General features: G+C 44.2%; 1 protein-coding gene across 2 annotated transcripts; it reads right to left on the bottom strand.

Annotated features, from left to right (window-relative positions):
* Nucleotides 1–1,197: 1,197 nt before the first annotated feature.
* Nucleotides 1,198–18,368, bottom strand: CAPN6 (calpain 6). 2 transcript variants are annotated; one of them, XM_089903847.1, is made up of 12 exons: nucleotides 18,204–18,368; nucleotides 9,258–9,389; nucleotides 8,005–8,213; nucleotides 7,263–7,492; nucleotides 6,546–6,789; nucleotides 6,212–6,289; nucleotides 5,926–6,112; nucleotides 3,952–4,074; nucleotides 3,571–3,773; nucleotides 2,874–2,995; nucleotides 2,223–2,359; nucleotides 1,198–1,380 (listed from the first exon to the last, which is right to left on the bottom strand). In XM_089903847.1, exons 1-12 carry the CDS (start codon nucleotides 18,366–18,368, stop codon nucleotides 1,198–1,200), a joined length of 2,013 nt encoding a protein of 670 aa, XP_089759973.1. The 2 variants fall into 2 exon arrangements, with proteins under 2 accessions (XP_089759973.1, XP_022412414.1); XM_022556706.3 differs by having other exon boundaries at nucleotides 6,546–6,739; nucleotides 7,300–7,492.
* Nucleotides 18,369–20,594: the final 2,226 nt, after the last annotated feature.

Here is a 20,594-nt window from a genome sequence, read left to right as displayed (position 1 = left end):
TGGCATTTATGCTGGGCCTTGAAGGAGGGGTAGAATGTTGATAGAGGAGATGGAGGGAAGAACATTTCAGAATGACTGACTCTAGAGAAAATTCTATAGAAGGACTGAAAAAACAAGAGGGCAAACAAACACCCCCAGGGAGTGAATGCTCCCAACTGGGAGAAAAGCCTGAGGGGTCTCAAGCCCCCCAGATGGGGTCTTCAGTACCAATGATATTAGGAGGCACAGGACAACGGGCTTGTTTGTAAACCTAGCAGCAGCAGGAGGTTTCACATTTGCAGTCAGGGGCCCCAAACTGGCGAGACTATGCCTGGATGGAGTCTGTCGTCCTTTTATCCTGCGTGGTCCTTATTCATCCTTCCTCTTGCCCGCTGACTGCCTGAACGGTAGTTCGTGCGCGCCCACGTGCGCGTGTGTGAGTGTAGGTGTGTGTGGATGCGTGGGGGACGGAGGCTTTGTCTCCCACTGCAGCTTCTTCCACTTTTCCCTCTTGTGGCACACAGCTGGCTTCCATGGAGCTGGAGCTCGGGCCCTTCCCACTGTCTGAGCCTCACGGAACTCCAGCTCTTGATTAAGCACCTAGGAAGCTTCCTCAACATGAAGGTAAAACCTACCGTGGGGGGTGACTTGGGTCAGGGCAGGACTACACTTTCCAGAGGTGGTGGTTGGTGGTGGTGGTGATGGCGGTGCCGGCGGTAAGGGCTGGGGATGTATAAACAGGCTGTGGCTGCTGGGTAAAAGGCTGCTGGGACACCTGTAGTGTTCAGTCAGGAGCTGGGATGTCAGGCTAGACCTGCTTGGCCTTGATCACCCCTCCGCCTTCCTCAACATGCCCTACAGGGGAGACATTTTGGGCACCTGAAAACAGCTAAGACATCGGTAGGGTATCCAGGCTGTTGTCGTTGTCCTGCATGAATCTCACCCCCGGAAGCCCCAGAGATCTTTCCTTGGCCAACATCTGTCTGATCTCCAGATAGGACTGTCACCTCCCCCTGTCCAGCTGCTGGAGGTATATAGGTTATGTAGCTACTTACGCTACTCGGATGGGGAGGTATGGGGAACTTATCAGAAGAAAGGCAAAGTTAATTACTGTGAATTTCTTTCTTTCAAAAGATTATGAATCCTAGATAAGATCTAGCATCTGACAGAAAATAAAAGGATGGGAAAGCTCTGTCAGGATTCCCTGGAGCTGGAGATTTAGAGCTCAGTGAGATCATCACTGGAAATAACCTTGAAGCTGATGTGGCCTTGTTTAACTTTGGCAGTTGGACCACCCTTCTTACGCAGGTACAGGGACTTCAGATCACGGCAGTCACTGGGGTCAGCATCCAGAGTGACCTGCCCCAAGAACTGATCACAGAACTTTCGTCTGTTCCAGACCTGGAGAGACAAGTCAAGAAAGTGAAGATGAGCAACCCTCTGTAACATTGGACTTTGCCGAGTGGCATCTAGAACCTGATGCCGGGCTTTGAAAGGTCTGTTTAAAAACCAAGAGACTGTATTTCCTGATACCTCTCTGGCTAAGGGGAAAGTACCTCAAAGAGGAGAGACAAAAAGCCACCAGTCAGAGTTCAGAATCAACCTTGATCTATGAGATGGCCGCCAAAAGGCAGCTGGTCAGAAGCATTAAGTCAGAAAAACAGCCAAACCACAGTGCTCCATTCCGAGCAGCAGGGCGAGGGTCATGTGAATTGGCATATACTTCCCCACATGGGATTTACAGTACCTGTGTTAACATGCGTATCTGCCAGCATGCGGGCTTCTGCCCACAATGAAAGAACAGAGGAGAGGAGATTTAGGATGGAGGTTCATAAGGAAGCCAGTGATAGTGCCTGGGGGGAGGTGTCTTCCAGTACAAAACAAACAGACAAAATCCAGGATAGGGCTTCCCTGGTGGCGCAGTGGTTGAGTGTCCGCCTGCCGATGCAGGGGACACGGGTTCATGCCTCAGTCCGGGAAGGTCCCACATGCCGCGGAGCGGCTGGGCCCGTGAGCCATGGCCGCTGAGCCCGCACGTCCGGAGCCTGTGCTCCGCAGCGGGAGAGGCCACAACGGTGAGAGGCCCGCGTACCGCAAAAAAAAAAAAAAAAAAAAAAACCAAAACAAACAAACAAAACGGGATAAGCCTTGCTCTGTATCCTAGACATCTGTGAGGCACTTGGGATCATCCAGTATCTGGTACTGAATATGAGCCACGTGAGGGTCCCCGTTCACATCCTTACCTGCACTATAATAGGAATGTCAGTGGTCCTTCTGTAGAAAATGGCCTGGGTGTCAAAAATGGCATGAACAGTATTCTTTTGGACAGGCGAACGGACTTCCTCCTTTCCACACTTGATGACCAAATATGGGTTTACAGCTGGAACAAAGTAACATTTATTTTTAACACAGTGATTAAAAGTCCTCTTTCTAGATAGTCAAGACACTATCTCACTAAGTCTATTCTGGGACTTTGGTTCCTATTTCCCTTTTCTTTTCTATACTTTATATAGGGATATAGAAATGAATATTAGATAGGCCCTTGCCCCAAGACTTTTATATCCCATTTTCTCTTTTTTTTAATTGAAGTACAGTTGATTTACAACATGGTGTTAATTTCTGCTGTACAGCAAAGTGATTCAGTTATATACATTCTTTTCAAAATATTCTTTTCCATCATGGTTTATCACAGGATATTGAATATAGTTCCCTGTGCTCTACAGTAGGACCTTGTTGTTTACATATATCCCATTTTCCTACCACGGTTGACAGCCGTTCTGACTTTTCTACACGGAAAACGCCATTGGAGAGAATCATGTGTGACCATCTTTTCTAACCATATATGCAATAAATGAAACTGATTTTGCTTTCCCAGACACCCCTGCAGTTCTTACTTTCATTGGCATACTTCTTCTCCAGGCCCTCGGCACTGTGCACTGTGATCTGGGTGACAACCTTGGGGTAGCCACGAGCCAGATTCCAGCAGGACATCTTGGGCATGTCCAGAGTCAGCTCCCTGGAACATCAAAAAGAAGACACGTCATCCATGACGAATGCCCTTTGATGAGGAGATAGGCTCGCCAAAGCAGACCCTGTTGTTGAAAAACACGAAATGCCAAGTGACCTAGCCCATTCCTCCTCTGACATGGCTTATATTTTATGAGTATGTTTTCCTTTCCCCTTGCTTTAAGGCCCAGCAGATAAAGATCAGAGTAGGCAGGGCTGGGGTGAAAAGGTAGCTTTGGTGACCCAGCACTCAGAACATAATAGAGGAGCAGTGAGGAGTGCCAGCTGTTTAAGAGAAGAAAGAGTCAGCCAGAGAACAGAAGATAAAATATAAGTGGAAAAGCTTAGGCTATAGGCCTGTTCTCCTTAAATGGCAGCTCAAAGCGCTGAAGCTCTGACCTCCGCAGGGAACTTCTCTCAACCCACACCACTTTGAGAAATCTTTCTCCTGCCATCACTGCAGTTAAATCTGACTTGAATAAGTTGTCCCTTTGAGTGTCCACCTAGGGGAAGAGGGCCAAGAGGGTTAGGACTGGAGGCAAAGCACAGAATGGGAGTTGGCAGGGCTGGCCAAGGAAACGGCACCTGAGCTGGACAGGCACTTCAGAGAAGATTCTCAAGAGAAACTCGCTGGTGCGGCCATGCTGGAACATAGTTGGGACAAGCACATAGTTGCCTTTCTTCAGGTACTTGCTCAGAAACACGGTGCGCGTGTCAATATAAGTGGAGGTCCCCGCACGCTCCTGGATGTACAGGTGGTGGAGGCGGAATTTGCGGTTCATCTCCACCTGGAAATGCAAGAGAAGGAGATGCTCCATTGCACTCAAATCATAGTTTTTGCATTTGAAGATCCTAGCTCTTCTACTTTCTTTATCCCTCAACCTTTCTTAATTCCCCTAACCCCAAGCCGTCCTAATTTTGACACTGTTTGCCATCATTCTCTCTGCTCCAAAGGCCCATTCTTACCTTGAAGAGCTCAAAGCCGATGATGTAATTGTCGGGTCTTCCCATGCGGCGGTAAGTGCGCAGGTCTTTTTGCTGCAGAGACATGATGACCTTGTGCCCATCCTCGGGCACAGTGAAGATGTACTAAGGGAAAGAGGCCAGCAAGGAGCTTAGTTAGCACTTCTGTTTCAGATGAGCCAGCTCAAATTTCAGGGAAGAAAACTCTACCTTGCGAAGCAGAGACTTGGGTCATGTTCTGGGCTTTGCCATTGACTTGCTAAATGCAGATCCTAATGTTTGCTTCTCCCTATGGCATTCAGCATGTGCTGAGAGAGCCAACTTCATACCTAGGCCTTTGATGCCAAAGGGGGTATGCTTTGTTTTAATAAGTTCTTGGTAGGATCTTGGGTTTTTTTAAATTGTCCCCTTGTGGGCTTCCCTGGTGGCACAGTGGTTAAGAATCCGCCTGCCAATGCAGGGGACACGGGTTCGAGCCCTGGTCTGGGAAGATCCCACATGCCATGGAGCAACTGGGCCCGTGTGCCACAACTACTGAGCCTGCGCTCTAGAGCCCGCGAGCCACAACTACTGAAGCCCGCGTGCCTAGAGCCCGTGCTCCGCAACAAGAGATGCCACCGCAATGAGAAGCCCGCGCACCACAAAGAAGAGTAGCCCCAGCCCGCCGCAACTAGAGAAAGCCCGCACACAGCAACGAAGATCCAACGCAGCCGAAAATAAATAAATTAAATACATAAAATTTTTTTAAATCTTATAAACTGTCCCCTTGTTTTTAAAAGCTGTACACAGGAAAATTTGAGAATCAACAAAGACAGAAAGCATCCTTGCTTGACTTAACCTGACACTGCAGCATTCCCCTAGGCTAGCCTCCTGATGCCAGCCCAGATGTGTGACTTGTGGAAGGGGCCGGATCCATTACCTTGGTGAATTGATGCTTTGCTATCACCATTTTAAGGATGCTGCAGTCCTTTTCTAGAGACTTCCCAAACATCATCTGTGGAATCATGGTGCCATTGGGAAGTAAGACTAAAAGGCATCAGATTTCTCTCTCTCTCCCCCAACCCTCCCACCAAGAAACAGGAAACAGATGCAGAAACACGCGCTCACGAGGCACCCGTCAGTTCATCCTGCACAGACACTTAAACAGTGAAGCCAAAAAGCCCATTTCCCCAGTTTGGTATATGTTCCTGATAGTTAAAGCATTTCCAGGGCTGTAAATGAAGGGGGTGGCAATAGGAGCTTTCTTTTCTTTAGGGGCAATTAAGGTGGAAGGAATGGAGAAAACTATGAGTTAAGTAAATCAGCCCACCAGCTTTAGTGTCCTTCGAAGTGGCTGGCCAATGAAGCTCATGGAAAGAAAAGACACACTAGTGTAAGGCTGCAATATAGTCAGAAGTCTTGTCTTTGGGGTGTGCCTGGGCTTGACCTCTAATGTGTCATCTGGAATAGCATTGTAACGGGAGATGGATGGAACGGGGTCATTGACAGGGTAGCGATTCAAATCCTGAGAAGAACGACCTGGTATTCTAGATGAGAAAAGGGAGGCCTAATGATGGGGTTCAGAAGAATCACCTGCATGAGAAAGAGGACACATATAGTAAATGCGTACCCAAGAGAGCAATTAGGCAGTAAAGAAATGAAAAAGAATTGAGAATACGTCAGGGAGCAGGTCCTTTCTCTCTAATGTGGGACCATCACAAGGAAGCAGGGAGTGTCAAAGCATACCCAGCAATATGGTCAGGAGAGAGGCAGCCAGAGGAGGTGGCTTGGATTTGATAATGTCACCAAGTCACGTCTCTACAAAGAGACACAGTCTGCTTTACAGGCATCTGAGCCAATCCCTATGCATCTTGGTTGATGAATATTACACAATACCTGCAAATGGGAGAACTGATGTCAAAGAAATACTCCAAGGTGAGACCTGGCTTCCTATTGCCTTGATAACTTGAAGGCAAAGAAAAAGAATTTGATTTAAACCTGGGGATTCTGCAGGAAGGTATCACGGTTGTTATAGCAGCCTCCTGAACGGTTCATCAGCGGATCATCATCCACAGTCCAGCATCCCACCACCGATTCCAGCTCCTTGCGGCCAAAAATAGGGTTGTTCACATTGCGGCAGACATTCAGTTCATGGAAGTTGCGGCAAAAGTCCTCCAGGCTCATCCTGAATGGAAGGAAAGAAATGAAGATGATACTTAATACCTACCCCTGCAGCTCCATGTGGAAGCCCCAATTCCCTTTAGCACAGAAAACCTCTACGCACCAAAACTCTCCATCATCAGACATAACAAGCCCCAGGTTCTTGCGATCTGCTGCAGTCAGCTGCTGCCACTCTTCAGAACTAAAGGCAAATGAACAAAGGGATAAGCCGTCATGTTCGCCATTGACTTCCTACGGTAAGCAGGATGCCAAAGGAACAGAATACATGAGGACTGGGACAGCTTTGGCTCACCACCAGCTAAGTCACAGGCCCCATGTCCGAGAAGGACCCACAGATGTCACTAAGTATTGACAGCCCACTAGCAGTCTGGAGAGATGGGATTGGGAGAACGTATAGGGCTTTGGGGATGCAGCAATCAAAGTAGAAAGCCACTCACATCTCGCTCCAGGGCCCACTCCATTCTTGTCTTCCCAAGGGGTTCCTCAGACGAATCATGTACAGCTTCTCCGTACTGAAGACCTCCACGAGTCTTTCTCCAAGACGAATCTTGCGAATATCAGTCATGGTGTACGTATGGCCCTTCAGTAGACCCCAATCAGTTTCAACTTCTTGTTCCTCCTGATTGGGAAACTGAGAGCAAAGAAAGATACATAAGGGCACAAGAATTGGGAGATCCAAGGCTTGGTTCTTCCTCTTCTTTGATTGGTTTACCCGAGTGTGGCTGGAATTAGTTCTCTTATGCAAATAGAAATTTGATCCTGCCACCTAACTTGACACAAAGCAAGCCAAGGAAAGGAAATAAAGAATTTAATATAACAACTCAAACAATTCAAATGACCCACGGTAGTACATTGATATGAAGAGCATTGAAATTTGTTGTTGGGGTTGGTTAATTCTTTGAGCAAACAGCTATAACCGCCACACCCAGGAGCAGAGGCACGAGGAATAATTTAGCAGAGACTATTTACATCAGCTCAGATGCTGCATCGGCCTCCAGCGGGATGACTGGTACAAAAGGAAAACAGGTTAAAGCTCCTTAGCCTCTGCACCAGGGCTCAGTGCCTATTGTTAGCTTTCTGAGTTTCATAATGACTTGTCCTGGATCTCCAGGGTAAGGGTGATGTTCTCCACTAAATGCCACGGTCTCCTCTGCCAGAAGTGAGCGAAGAGTGGTTTTGGTGAGTACAAACCTCAATGGAGCAACAGATCAGACCTCCTTTGGTAAATGTTTTGTACAGTTCTCCAAACAGCTTGTACTTCTCCTCAACGAGCTCAGTGTATCTTCCCTTCTGCATGTCAACAGTTTCAGCCAATGTGCCAGTGAAGTCCACGATGATATCAGTAGTGGTCAGACCATCGAGGGCTTCATAACAGCCAAGCAGCCTGGGGGCAAATATGCAAAGTTATCTTTGTAAAAGTATTTTTCCAGGTCAAGGACATCTTGTCCCCCCAAGTTAAAACAGTCCTTGCCCAGCCAGCCTTTACCGGCTAGCTTTCCTCTAGGTACAAAATGAGAGATACTTTGAGAATATAGCCACATTTCTAGGTTTAGGCTATGTTATCTGGGACGGTCCATGCAGAAACTTCTTTCTACAGGTAAATATTAGACAAGGAGAAAATCTGCGGCCATAATGCCATGTGATCTGTAGATCAGCAGCAGGAAGAGGGCACCTGGGAGCAGTAAGGGCTTAATGGAAACTGGAACAGCTGATTTCTTTCTCATCTGGAATTAGGGAGGGCCATTCCCAGGTCCAAAGCAATGCCTTGGATCTGATTGATATCCTACCCAATTTAAAGCCCAAGGCTAAGCTGGGAGAGCATGAGTTCCCAAGGACGAATGTGACCTTCCTTTCCTTGTGTAGCCTGACCACTGACTAGCCAACCCCCCTCCTTACTTGGCATAAGCTTTTTCCAACAGAGCATTCCAAAACTCATTCATGGAGGTGGAGAAGGAGAAAACGAGATCTCCATTGATGGTGGGCAGCAAGTCATCAATCACCACCTCGGTCCATTCTCCAAAATGCCAGAAACGGAAGCGAAATATCCCAGCATATTTATCTAGTTTTCGAGGGTCCCATTCCTGTTCCTTATGGTTGGGAATTGTCTGGAAATATAAGAACATTCAATCAACTGTTATTCACCAGACCATATCCAAATATTGAGATTGCAATTGACTTCTGACAAATCCCATGTGGCAACAGGAAGCACACCAAATACATTTGGTTTGGGTCTAGGTAGGAAGTCCCTGGTAGGGCATTTTTTTCTGCAATTTTTGCTCCCCCAGTTCAGTTTTGCTGAGGATAGTATTACCATGCTTGCCCTGAATACACACAGGGTGACTGGGGGCAGCAAGTTATGGGTTAAATTATTTACCACAGTTAATCTACAAACTCGATCATGAGAGACTGTCGACACAAACGTATTCGTGGTCGCATATTTAACCACATAAACAAAGGCATTTTAAAAAGCAAAATCAATCAAAACACAAGGTCCCCTGTGGTTTCAGTTTTTAAAGGCCCATCCTAGAGAGTTCGTGCAGATTCTATAGACTATAGATTTTATTCACACCTTGAATAAAATTATATTTGGGAAAGTCTCCTTTTTAAATACAATTACACATTCATCTTCGAAAATTGTTATTTTCTGAAGAAAATGCTCTAATTTTTCCCAGGTCAACACTTCATTGCCTTGAACTCTGCCTAAATGCCAAAGGAATTTTTGTACTCTTGTAATTTATTAGAACCTTTTCAAGGATCTAGTTCCACCTTTCTCACCTTTTCTTTTGTTCACATCTGTCAGTGACTTCCTGGCCCCCAGTGGCTTTTTACCCCAGTAGGTACTGAGAATGCAAGTATGCAGAGCTACTGAGTCAAAGTACTGCAAGTGACAAAAGATCGCCTAATATGTGCGACAAAGCAAATAGAGTAAAATGTTAACGGTAGAATCTAGGTGAGTAAATGGGTGTTGACTGTAAAATTCTTTCAACTTTCTGTATTTGTGAACATTCTCATAATAAAATTGAGGGAAATCACCTTCAGTCATTAATACTTCTGACTTCAGGGATTAAACAATCTGAGACAGTTACGAGCTGACTTTTCCTAAAGTTACTAAAGAAGACAAGAAGGTGGAAACCGAGTGAGGTCGGTACCTTTGTCCAGTGAGACTCCTGAACAGCCAAACAGGAAAACGCAGAGACCATTGGCTTGTGCCCCAGTCTCCCTTGGGTCAGCTGGTGGTTGCTGATGTTGCCCACAATCAGACGGGGGTCATCGCAGATGTCCTGTGGATACAACAGTTGGTTCTAAGAGCCTGGGAAGTGTTCCCCACGGGTCAGTGTGAGCTCAGCTAGGCAGGACAGACTTCACAGATGAGGTAAGGTGGAAAGATTACCAGGACTTCCACAGGTAGGAGAAAGGAAAGGTTGGGGGGTTGTGGAAACAAACACAAAGCAGTAGCTCATCAAGACACAGGAAAAAGGGTCATGTGGGAAGGTGGCAGGAGAAATGGAAGAAGAGGATGCGACTGAGACAGGATGAGACGTGCTGGTGGGAGCCCTCAGACATAGCTATCATTGAGGTTTAGAGAGTTTTCACTGCAGCAGTGAGTTTGTAAAGAGAGAACGAGGGATTAGCACATTACATTCTGATCCTATTTGTCAGGATGAGATTTTCTGAAGCGCCTGTGCTCAGATGGGTGATTGCACTTAAAAGACAAGGCCTGATAGAGGTGGACATTAATGCTTCTCCCTCTCCAGAAAAATGAGTTAGGAGACCTTATACATGAAGCCCTTTCCTAACACAAAGCAGAGGCAACAGCGGTGTCCATGCAACAAGATTTCCCCACATCTTTGGATGAATACAGATGGCAGCAGCACTAATAGCAGGTGGTAATAGACCGCATCTAGGAGCACTTCAACAGATACTCTTTTCCCACAGGGCATGATGTTCAGAACCTGGACAGAATGGGGCAAGTATTTGTTTGAGGCGTATGTGTGTGTCTTTCCCCAACATATCATTAGCTGTGCCATTCCCACTGCAAGTAGGAAAATGAGGCCCAAATAATACAATTCCAGCACAATGTAATGGAGGAATTTTCAAAGTATAATCAGTGCCTAAAGGAAGGATCCCCAAAATTTCCCTGGTGGTGGACAAAATAATTTGAATAGTGGTGGTAATGTTCACGCTGAAGCCTTAAGAATGACTAGAGTTAGCAGTTGGACAAGGGAGAGGGACGGAGGCATAAGGAGTAGAGAGACAGTCATGGACAGAGGTATAGTCACATACATGACACCACATAATTGAAGACACGTTTGCGTGACTCAGAGTATCAGCCCTTGCAGAGTTCAAAGGCAGGAAATACCAATGAAGTCTTGGGTAGATGGAGACAGCTTCGTGGAGGAGGCCGTTGGCCAGTACCTTGACATTTTTCTTACCCAGCAGAAATAAATCCTAGTCTCAAATGGAAAGAAAATCTAGACATATATCCTTTAAAAAATTATTAAATAGAGACAGCTATATTTTTCTGGTTCTCAAACCTCTTTTTTTTAATGGACATAATTCTCCTTGATGAAGGGTCTGGTCTACAGAATGAAACATTCCATATATTCTTTAAAAGCCAAAATAACTCTGGAAAGGAATAGGCATTCTGGGCAAGGACAAGTCCAAACTGAAGATTAATTGGTCATTCCTTTGCCAAGAGGAGAGTTAGGTGGGTTGTCATCAGCTTTGGTTTTCTGGTCTTTTTTTTTTTTTTTTTTAGATGCATGTCTGGTGTCTCATTACTTTTTTGTCTTAGTAGAAGGCTTCTATCTTACTAAATTTTTTCATGCGTTGGGAGCTGCCTGTTTTTTCACTTATTGAACATAAAGTAGGTGTGTTGGGTGGATTCAGTCCTGATATCCTTTCTCTTCTGATTGTTTCTTTGCCCTTTCTAAGATGAGACGAAATACAGTTTTTCCTTTCTGAGTCAGGCGTTACCATTTTATTTGTAGCAAGATGTAAAGTTATACAGTGATTTCTGGGACTTAGATGATGCATATAATAGTTTCCAAGCATGAAAAAACAATAAAGTGAACATCGATATGTGGAAAAGTGTGTTTTTAGATTATTAAGGCAAATTATTTGCTGGTTTTATGTAGAGTTATTAGTGGTTGGGGTGACATTAAAGTGTCTTGATTTTCCACAAGGCTTTAATTCACAGCAGGGATCTAGGCTCAGCAAACACTTTTGGCATGTCAACTTCTATTTAAGACCTAAAGGATCATGTAAATAAGCAAAAAGACATGGAAACAGAACTCAAATTCAGGAACTGGATAATTATTCTCCTGTCGACTAATGTGAATGTGATTTATATATATATATATATATATATATATATATATATATAGTGTGTGTGTGCGTGTGTGTGCGTGTGTGTGCGTGTGTGTGTGTGTGTGAGTGTGTGTAAAGCTGTGTGTAATCATGGGAGAATATACATTTGGGCAAAAAATCCACCTTATTTTCCATTTCCTCTCATAAACTGGCCCATGCCCCAGTTTTACTTCACCACTCTTCATACATGATGGATGGCTACTTAACAATGTGTTTTTAAAAATGAGTTAACAGTCCATAGACTGTCAAACCTGGAAGGAATTTAGAGACAATTTAGTCAACCTGTTTATTTTACAAATGAGGAAACAGGCTCAGAGAAGGGCAGTAACTTGCCTCTCCTGTCATTTAGCTAGTTGGTAGACCTAGGACTAAAGTTTTAGGTTCTTCAGTTAGAGAAGGAACCTCTAGACATCAGCTGGTTCATCCTTTTGCCTTTAAGTTGATCAATGGTCGCCATGCAAAGGATAATACTGTGAAGCTCTTCGGGGTGGAGATGCAACTCATTGTCTCAGTCATCCATCCCAGTGTTTTATGTCTCTTTGCTTAATGCTCACCTAAAAGCTCTCCATCATTCTGGAAGACTGGCTTAACTCATGTCTTAGCTTTTGGTTCTAGGCTAGATATCACCAATGTGCTTTAATCTCCTCAGTTTCATCCACTAAGTATGAATCAAACTCTTAGGTATGTCAGCACCGTGATGTGAAGCATGGGAGAACATTTTTATTAAGCCACATTTTTTTTTTTGCCTCTTTAAGGAAGTGAAAGACTAGAAATAGCTAAGGAGGTAGAAAGGGTAAAGGGTAATGAGCCAATGCAAATCTAACAGCCAAATGGACTTTTTGGTGACAAATTTGAAAACAATGAAACGGATATTTATTGAATTTTCCCCTAGATTTAGACAACTGGCTATAATTCCTGCGGGGGTAAGGAAGCAAGGCTGGAGACATTTTCCTGTAAGTCAAAGCTGGGATGCAGAGTGCAGATGGGACATTTCAGCCCAAGCTCTGCTGAAATGGTAGGGAGTGGAGCTGGAGGAGAGGTCACAGCTCACATAGTCACATATTTGGGTGGCTTGAGAGGTAGGGAAGATTGCTGAACCTCTAATGGTTCCCAGCTGTGTTGGCCTAGTCGACGTGATCCTTGAACTGGGCTGTTTGTCAAGGCAAAATAATTTCTTAGGGGGAAAATACACAACTAGGAAGTCAAGCACCAAGAGTAAATCCAGGAATGGTCTCTGCAGACCCCTATCCCTGAGCCAAAGCCTTCTACTGATACAAGCAAAGCAGCATCTCTAGGAAGTATGTTCTCTTAGCTGAGCATTGAGAGATCCTCCTATTGTCCTTACCTCATCTCCTTTCCCAGAGACCTCTGGGTGGGGGGAGGGAGGCATACAGTTATAAGCCTTGGAGCCCCACACATGTCGCTCTATGTGGCTCTCTTCGCACCTACCACATCCACATATTTAGCAATTTTTTTTTTTTACACAGGTGAAATTTGCTGACAATAAACATTGAGGTCCGGGGTAAACCTCAAGAACCACAGTAAAATGAAAGGCTGCCTAGAAAACCAGCAGCCGGAAGAGTGGAGGCATTTCAAAAGTGCTATGGGCAGTCTAGCAGTCCCATGGGGATGAGGACAGTGTGGACACTTACAAGTGAGGCCGGCCCTGCAGTAGGTACATTAGGACTAAGTCCAAGGCTCTAAGTCGTCCCAGAAGGCCCAGGGCTGCCATCCAGGGCCTGAGGGCTTTATCAGCTAGTCCAAGCAACCATTATCTTATCCTTAGAAAATTGTACCATCTCCAGACACGGCATTTATAGGTGGACCTCGGCTCAGGGACCAATGTTGAACCACCTGCACAAGGAGTCAACTTTACTTGCTGGGGAGTTTTGCTTCTGCATGACGATCTTGTCATTGGTAAAACATTCTCTTCCTTCCCAACCCCTCCAAGGAAAACTCAATATGGAACCATAGAATAATATCTTAAGCCCAACTTCCACTTCCAAACTGGACAAGCAAGTCACTACAGAATTATCTTCTTCTTTAAACCTTCAGACTGCTGCAAGGAGACTCCAGGTGTAAATCCCAAACTGCTTTATTGGGAAAAATTTATATATCCGTGCAATGGAATACAGTTCAGCGATAAAAAGAGACATACATGCTGCAACATGGATGATCCTTGAAAATCACGCTAATCTAAAGAAGCCAGTTACTTTTATGATTCCATTTTAAGTGAAATGTCCAGAATAAGCAAATCTAGACAGAAACCGAAAGTACATTACTGGTTGCCTGCGACTGGGGGGAGGAGGGGTTTACTCCCTGCAAATGTGCACAAGGGATTGTATTGGGATGATGCAACTGGTCTAAAACTGGATTGTGGTGATGTTTGCACAACTCTGTAAATTTATTTTAAAAACTCATTGCTTTGTATACTTAAAGCAGCTGAATTTTATGGTGTATAAATTGTACTTTGATAAAGCTGCTAGCGTTTTTTAAATTCAGAATCTAAAATAAATAGGACAGATGGCGAGAGTATTGGCCTATTCAACTCTTTTCGATTGTGTCAACAGAGAAAAACACTTAGGACCATTCACGTGGAGGCACGTGATCTCCGGGAAGAAAAAGAAATTCATGAACAGTCTAGGCCAAAACTACTCTACAGAGGTGTCCCATTCAGCTGGGTGTTGGAAATTTCTATTAGCACAAAGAGAGAAATATTTCCTCCTTTAACGGGGTCCCTCATGTGCAATCTCTCTCTGCTTCTAATGTCCCCTCTCAACCGATCCCTCCCATTCCTCCCACCTTTGCTTTAATCCAGAACCTCATCGGCCTCTTCTCACCCAAGGTAGTGAAAAGACCTGGGCAAGGGCCATGGTAGTGGAGGCTGAACTCAGAACTTGACCAGGAGCGCTGCCAGATCTTGTGCAGGTGCCCTGGCTTCCTCCACAGCTGGCTGTGCAATCCCCAAAAGGCCTTGCTCCATTTTAGCAGGAGAATAGCTGTGTCTGACTCGAAGACACCATTGTAGCTGGGTACGACTCAGTCAGGAAAAAAGCCAGAGGCGGGTAGGAGGGGAGAGTCGCTGGAGAAGAGATTTTCTGTGGGAATTTGGTGGCTAGATTTCAGCCTAAAAATCCTACCTGCCGCCTTAGGATCACACTGTAACTCAGGGGAACTCAGCTCTTAGAATCTGCTAAGACTTTATATGCTGAAGGTCCAGGAGGACAGGAAAGCCCAGGAGGACAGGTATCAGGCAATATAGCTGTGTACCCAGGAAGCTAGGCCAGTAGCTGGGGTCATTGGACCAATGGAGGTGTTAAGGGGAAGGATCTTCCTCTGAAAGGTATGGGCAGATGAAGTGGCACCGAACAATTGCAAAACACTCTCATAATCCCTGCCTATCTAAAGTGGCTCCTTAGGGTGCAGCAGGGAAGTGGCAAGCGGGAAGAGGGGAGCTCAATCCTGCCCTAGGATGGTGGCGCTGGACTGCATTTGGTTGGTTTGATTAGCAGTGGTGTTTACAGACATGGAGACTTCGCAACCCAGGAGGGAAAGAGACAGAAAATATCTGGTTAATCGTGCTTCTTCCATTTTAGAGACTTCAGAAGCTAACCCTGTTTGAGTATGAGGCGAGGTGGCATGCCAAGGGACAAGATGTCTGTAAGCTTCCCTGTAGATGAGGATCTCAACCTTGCCAATGAGGCAGGTGAGTCCAACGACCCATCTGGTCTTCCTGAGCCAATTTAGAGAGGCCGTCTCTTGGCTTTCCTGATGGGAGGCCAGAGAACTTGGACGTGGTTCTTGCCCCTAGGCTTGGCCTCCACTCTGGCTGGAGAGGAATCTCCAGCTTTTAGAAGCAGACTCAGATGGTGGTCCGGGACCTTGTTTTTCCCCCTGCTCCCCACAAGAGTCCCCCGCCCCAACTGCTCCAATCCACCATGATCTCCTTTTCTTCAAAACCCTCTATGATTTACTGGCTATATGCCTGAAAATAGCATTTCCTCTGTGTAGCAGTAATTTCTTATTTAACTCTTCGATAGCTCAATATCCATCTCGTCAGCTGGAATGGGAATCCCTCACCCCAGGCCTCGTCTGTATCTTGCACAGAGGCTGGCATAGAGTAAGCGCTCGATGAATGCTTCTCAACTGACTCTCTCTTTGGGCCTAATTAAGACTAAGCTCAGAGTATGCTCTCAAAAGGGAGAGTCTGGATCAATTAATGGGTGTACAGCATCAACACAGTGAGGGGGAATGTGAGAACTTACTGGAGGGAAGCTACCTATTTTACCAAAAGAGACACGAGCAAATCTATCTCCCTGACATGGCTGCATGGTAGAGTAAAAACTAATACAGGCTTTGGAGTCAAACCTGGATTCAAATCCCAGCTTGTTAGTAGTCTGACCCTGGGAAAATTCTTACCTTCCCTCTGAGACACAGTTTCCTCATCAATAAAATGAACATAGTATCTACCTTTATTTTTCACACCAGGATAAAAGAATTACATCAAAGTGGTTTTTAAAGATACCTACCTTACTAAGCTATAGCAAATTAAGATGAAATGCAAAAATGTATAGAAAACTCCAAACACAGTATCTGGGCCCATAGTAGGCATGCCCTAAATGCTTATGCCTTGTTCCACCCCATTCACTCTCTCTTTCTGACACTCCCTCACCTTGGAAGGGGTATCGCTTGCCTCAGAGGCAAGGTGGATTATTGCAGTGGTTACTAAGTTTTTTTCCTTCCCTGCTAATTCATCTAGGACTCAATCCACAGAATTTGGAAGATGAAGGCAAAGGACAAAGGACTGAGCCAAGATGGGGGAGGGAGGATGTGTCTAAAGACGGGCCAATACAGGAAGCACTGTTGACTTGGTTCACATCAGGAGAATGGCTTCATGTTGGCTTGCGATTTTACTGCCCGTCAGATCTCCTGCCACCTCGTCCAGGACCTCACCCCCATCCATTATTCCTTCTTTCTTCTGTGTCTTTAACCTCTCCTTTACTATTTCCTCCTTAGCCTATAAATATGTTCAAGTCTGTCCTATTTGTAAAAGACACCCTCCCCCAGAAAACCTCCCTCGATTCCCTGCCTTCTTTTCAGCTACTTCTGCCCTATCGATCTCCTTTCTTTCATAGCCAACCATCAACAAAGAGTGGTGGCCCTCATTATCACCGTCCATTCATAAGAGTGGCTCCCAAACAGCATATTTCTATTTTCTCCATGCATTTGTTTTCCAGATTTGTATTGCAGGTCAGTGATCTACAGGGATGTCAACAACTGGAGGCACAGAAACTGAGCAGCAGTGTAATCTTCCTTTTGATGGAGAGAACTTCTCCAACTCTTATATCCTCAGCGACTATCATACTTTATGGGCAAAAATGGAGACATGTCCTCTGAGTCACATAGAAAACAAGAGCCCTGACGTGACCCATGTACCTTGGCACCCCCTGGTGGCAACCTACATAAACCGAAGTAGCTCTTGTAAGAACTTCCTTCAGGAGTTCAAACTGTGGAAATTGTTCATTGAAGAAAGCAAACCTTGAGTTGCTGACTGAGATGGTTAATAGTGCATAAAAAAGGTACATCATGAACTAGGATCAGAAGGTTTTCAGGATATGGTGAAAGTCCAAGAATTTGCATTTCATAACAGCCCTTGGTGGCTTATATACCTGGTCACCCACTTTGGGAAGGAGCCCAGGTTGAATATCCTTCTATCTAGTCATACCCTTTAGATATAACCAGGTTACTGTTTATTCTCCAGATTCCAACATCCTATCATTTTGTACATTGACCTCCCACTCATGTAGGACTTGTAAAGGGCTTCTGAGACTTGCTTTAGAGACACAACATACAGATGTTCCACAGAGAACCATAGTAACTATGAATAGGTGGTGAAAGATATACAATCTTACTTGGATCCCACTTTGCTAATTGTGGGAAAATACAGACGATGGTATCCAAAGAGCAGCAAAGAAGTCTCCCTCCGCCAATTCAAACTCCATCTTGTTGAGTTTATTGCATTTATGCTCACCATATAAGTTTTTCTCTTCAATGGTCTGAGATTATCTTGAAGTTGCTGTCATAGGTAACTCAGTAAAGAAACAAGAGTATAGTTGCTTTCTGAGTTACCATATTTACTCAAATGAACTTCCAAAAGAAAACAAACATGGTATATCTCTTTTTTGTTCTTTCTAAATTACTAAATCTGATAAAATGTGCCTAAAATTCAAGATTCCTCAAGTTAGAGCCAGAAGCACAAATCCATAAAACTTCCCATTTTAAAGCTGTCTGCGGGGAATTCTTAGGGCAGTGAAAATATTCGGATACCATAATTATGGTTATATGTCATTATACATTTGTCCAAACCCATAGAATGTACAACACGAGGCGTGAACTCTAATGTAAATTATGAACTTTGTGTGATTATGATGTGTCAGTGTAAATTCACCAGTTGTAACAGAGGTACCACGCTGAGAGGGGGCATTTGATAATGGGAGAGGCTCCGTATGTCTGGGGGCAGGGAATACATGGGAAATCTCTATACCTTCCTCTTAATTTTGCTGCACTCTAAAGATATAAAAAGGATATTATGCTATAAAAGAATAAATAAAGTTGTCTGCTAAACTGGTCTATACGCAGTGGGCTGTGTGAGTGAAATAGTGGACCAAGTAGATTTATGATGAAAGAGATCAAGAGGGAAACAGAAATTGAAACAACAAAGTTACCTGGGGACGTTTCCACACCACCTTCCCAGGAAGCAGTCGGTTGTAGAAAAGTGAATCATTCTCAGGCAAAAAGGTTGGATCACAGAAAAGTCTACCATCCCTGATGCATTCCTGCTTCAGTTCCTGGTACTTCTGGTTTTTGAAGAGCTTCAGAGGAGGACCCATAATGTCAAACTATGTCTAGAATGAGAAAATTGTTGTTATTGAAGGAAGAAGTTCTCAAGTCTTTTAAAGATTCCCTGAGATTAGACAAATAGTTGTCATCCCAGTGATTTATTCCCAGAGCTGGGCACCTCGGTTTTAGCTTTAAAGGAAAAGTCACCATTTTCAGGGAAAGAAGGGCCCAGGGTCTGCAGCAAATTCGTTTGGGGGTTGGGATAAGGCATCTAAACCATTTCTGGGTCTCAGTTTCCTCATCTGCCAAATGGGATAATATGGGCCTTAACAATCTTATTGGAAAAATAGATAGTAAACGTTAAGATTGCTAGTTAAACGTGAGTCATTATAATTTAAAGGGCAATCTTCCATCTTCCACTGGCAGGGAAGAGTTCAAGCACAGAAAAATTCTAAATTTGAAGAGAAAGGGGGAAAATCGCTTTACTACATTCAGAATAATTTGGTGCCCTGAAGGGCCACACACTTCGTGCTTGAGGAGAGAAGCAGCCCCTTTCACTTCTAACAAGCCCTTTTACAACAATTCCTTCCCTTTTATCATTAAAGAGGTTTGCGTTTTTATTACTGGCCAGGAAGACTAATGCAAGAAACAGAGCTCAGCAGATGGCCTCCAAAGACAAGGAAAGATAGAAAGATTGTATGTGTCTGTCTTCTTCAAAGTCTAGTGTGCAATCATTGGCCCACCATAAAAGGCAGACTCCGAAATTCAGTTACACTAATTTGGTGGATTCTTATCCCATGTCAATACACTGTTGCTTTCTTTTCTTAAAAAAAAAAAAAAAACACAACAAAACAACTCTCACATGGCTATACAGAGAATTAATATAGTGGCTCTTCGGGCAATGTCTGTCAGAGTGCGCCACACTCAAATGCCCCTGACAACTGGTTTTTATGAGGATAATTTGAAAGGTAAATTTGATTTTAAACAGCTTTGGGGTGATAATAGGGTTTTCAATGACTTTGCTTGATTCACAAAGGTAGATTCGTAATGATTTTAATGATCTTCTGGTGACAGTCAATGGTAAATAGAAGGGGGCTGTAAAATCTATATGCACCAAGTATATCAAAAATATATTTTAAGGATAACGGTGTCTATATTCTATGATTACATGAGGGTTGAAACAAAAAATCTGGCTAAGGTCAGAGTGTCTGCTAAAAAGTGGATGAAATTTGAAAAAAAAAGGCTAATTCATTAGCACTTTAAAGAATATCTGTGTAGGTAACACAGCTCAAAACTCAGTTAATAATGAGGCAGTTGCTACTTTATAAAAAGTGTAATATTAATCAGACCTGTCTACTATCTTACTTCCTGTTCCTTTAGTATTACATTGAAATGCCTTACTGGTAAAGAAGTCTCCCCATTTGAAAACCATAAAAAAATTTAATTCGATGTTATTTGCAACCTACAATATATGTAAACAAACTTACCCTTTCTCTGAATCCAAGGAATAAGAAGCTGAAAATAACCAGTTTTTCCATAGCCTTATTTATTGGCAATTGTTTTTCAAATGGAAGGCTACAGGAAACTGGAGGTACTGAAATGCTTTCAGTCATCAGATTTAAGTCTGTCCACGGGTTTTAAATATTAACGTGTATTTCACTGTGTTTGAAGTCGTGGACAGTATCAGTAATAGTTTTCCATTAAGCAGCATCAGAGCCAATCTGAAAGTATGCCCAGGCTCCTTTCTGGGGCCTTTTACAAATGGACCCCAATTTTTACATGTGCTCAAACTTACAACAAATCCTACCGTGCCTCTTGCTTTTCCTGGAAGGTTGGGTGGATTGCCAGAGGCTGGGGACTGCAAATGGGGGATCGTCTGGGACAATCAGGATATTTAGCTTCCCAGAGCCTCCTAGTTCCTGAACATTTTGGATAAGTGAGCATTTCCTGCTCTTGGGAAGGCCCGCTGCTGCTGCCAGTCTACCTTGTTACCTAGTCAAATGGCGAGGCAGGCAAGGAGCCTGCAAAGGGAATCCCTATTATATAAAGAGGCCTGTCTACAGATAGAAACAGCATCAATTGAGAAGAAAATCAAGTTTGATTTTCAAAACCACTATGATTCCAGTCGACTTTATCAGAGACAGAATGTACAGCTGGTGCAGATAATTCAAGCTTTTTGGGTGAGGGCACATGCATTTTGGGGGCACACAGAAAATAAGGAATAGCGAGCAATAGCCTCAACTTTGACAGGCATTTGTTAGAGTACAATTGCAGTC

This window comes from Delphinapterus leucas, chromosome X (assembly GCF_059928025.1).
Source record: "Delphinapterus leucas isolate spDelLeu-1000000601 "Yukka" chromosome X, BTC_Dleu_Yukka2, whole genome shotgun sequence".
Lineage (NCBI taxonomy): Eukaryota > Metazoa > Chordata > Mammalia > Artiodactyla > Monodontidae > Delphinapterus > Delphinapterus leucas.
The sequence above is the reverse complement of the archived record's forward strand: the minus strand, read 5'-3'. Positions and strand labels throughout refer to the sequence as shown.

Bases quoted from the DNA above. Each gene is read 5' to 3' on its own strand.
- CAPN6 (XM_089903847.1), bottom strand. From the start codon at position 18,368: ATGGGTCCTCCTCTGAAGCTCTTCAAAAACCAGAAGTACCAGGAACTG. The intron at 8,214-9,257 runs GTACCGACCTCA...TTATATTTCCAG, and splicing joins AGGAGTCTCACTGGACAAAG to ACAATTCCCAACCATAAGGA. The intron at 7,493-8,004 runs GTAAGGAGGGGG...ATTTGCCCCCAG, and splicing joins TTGGAAAAAGCTTATGCCAA to GCTGCTTGGCTGTTATGAAG.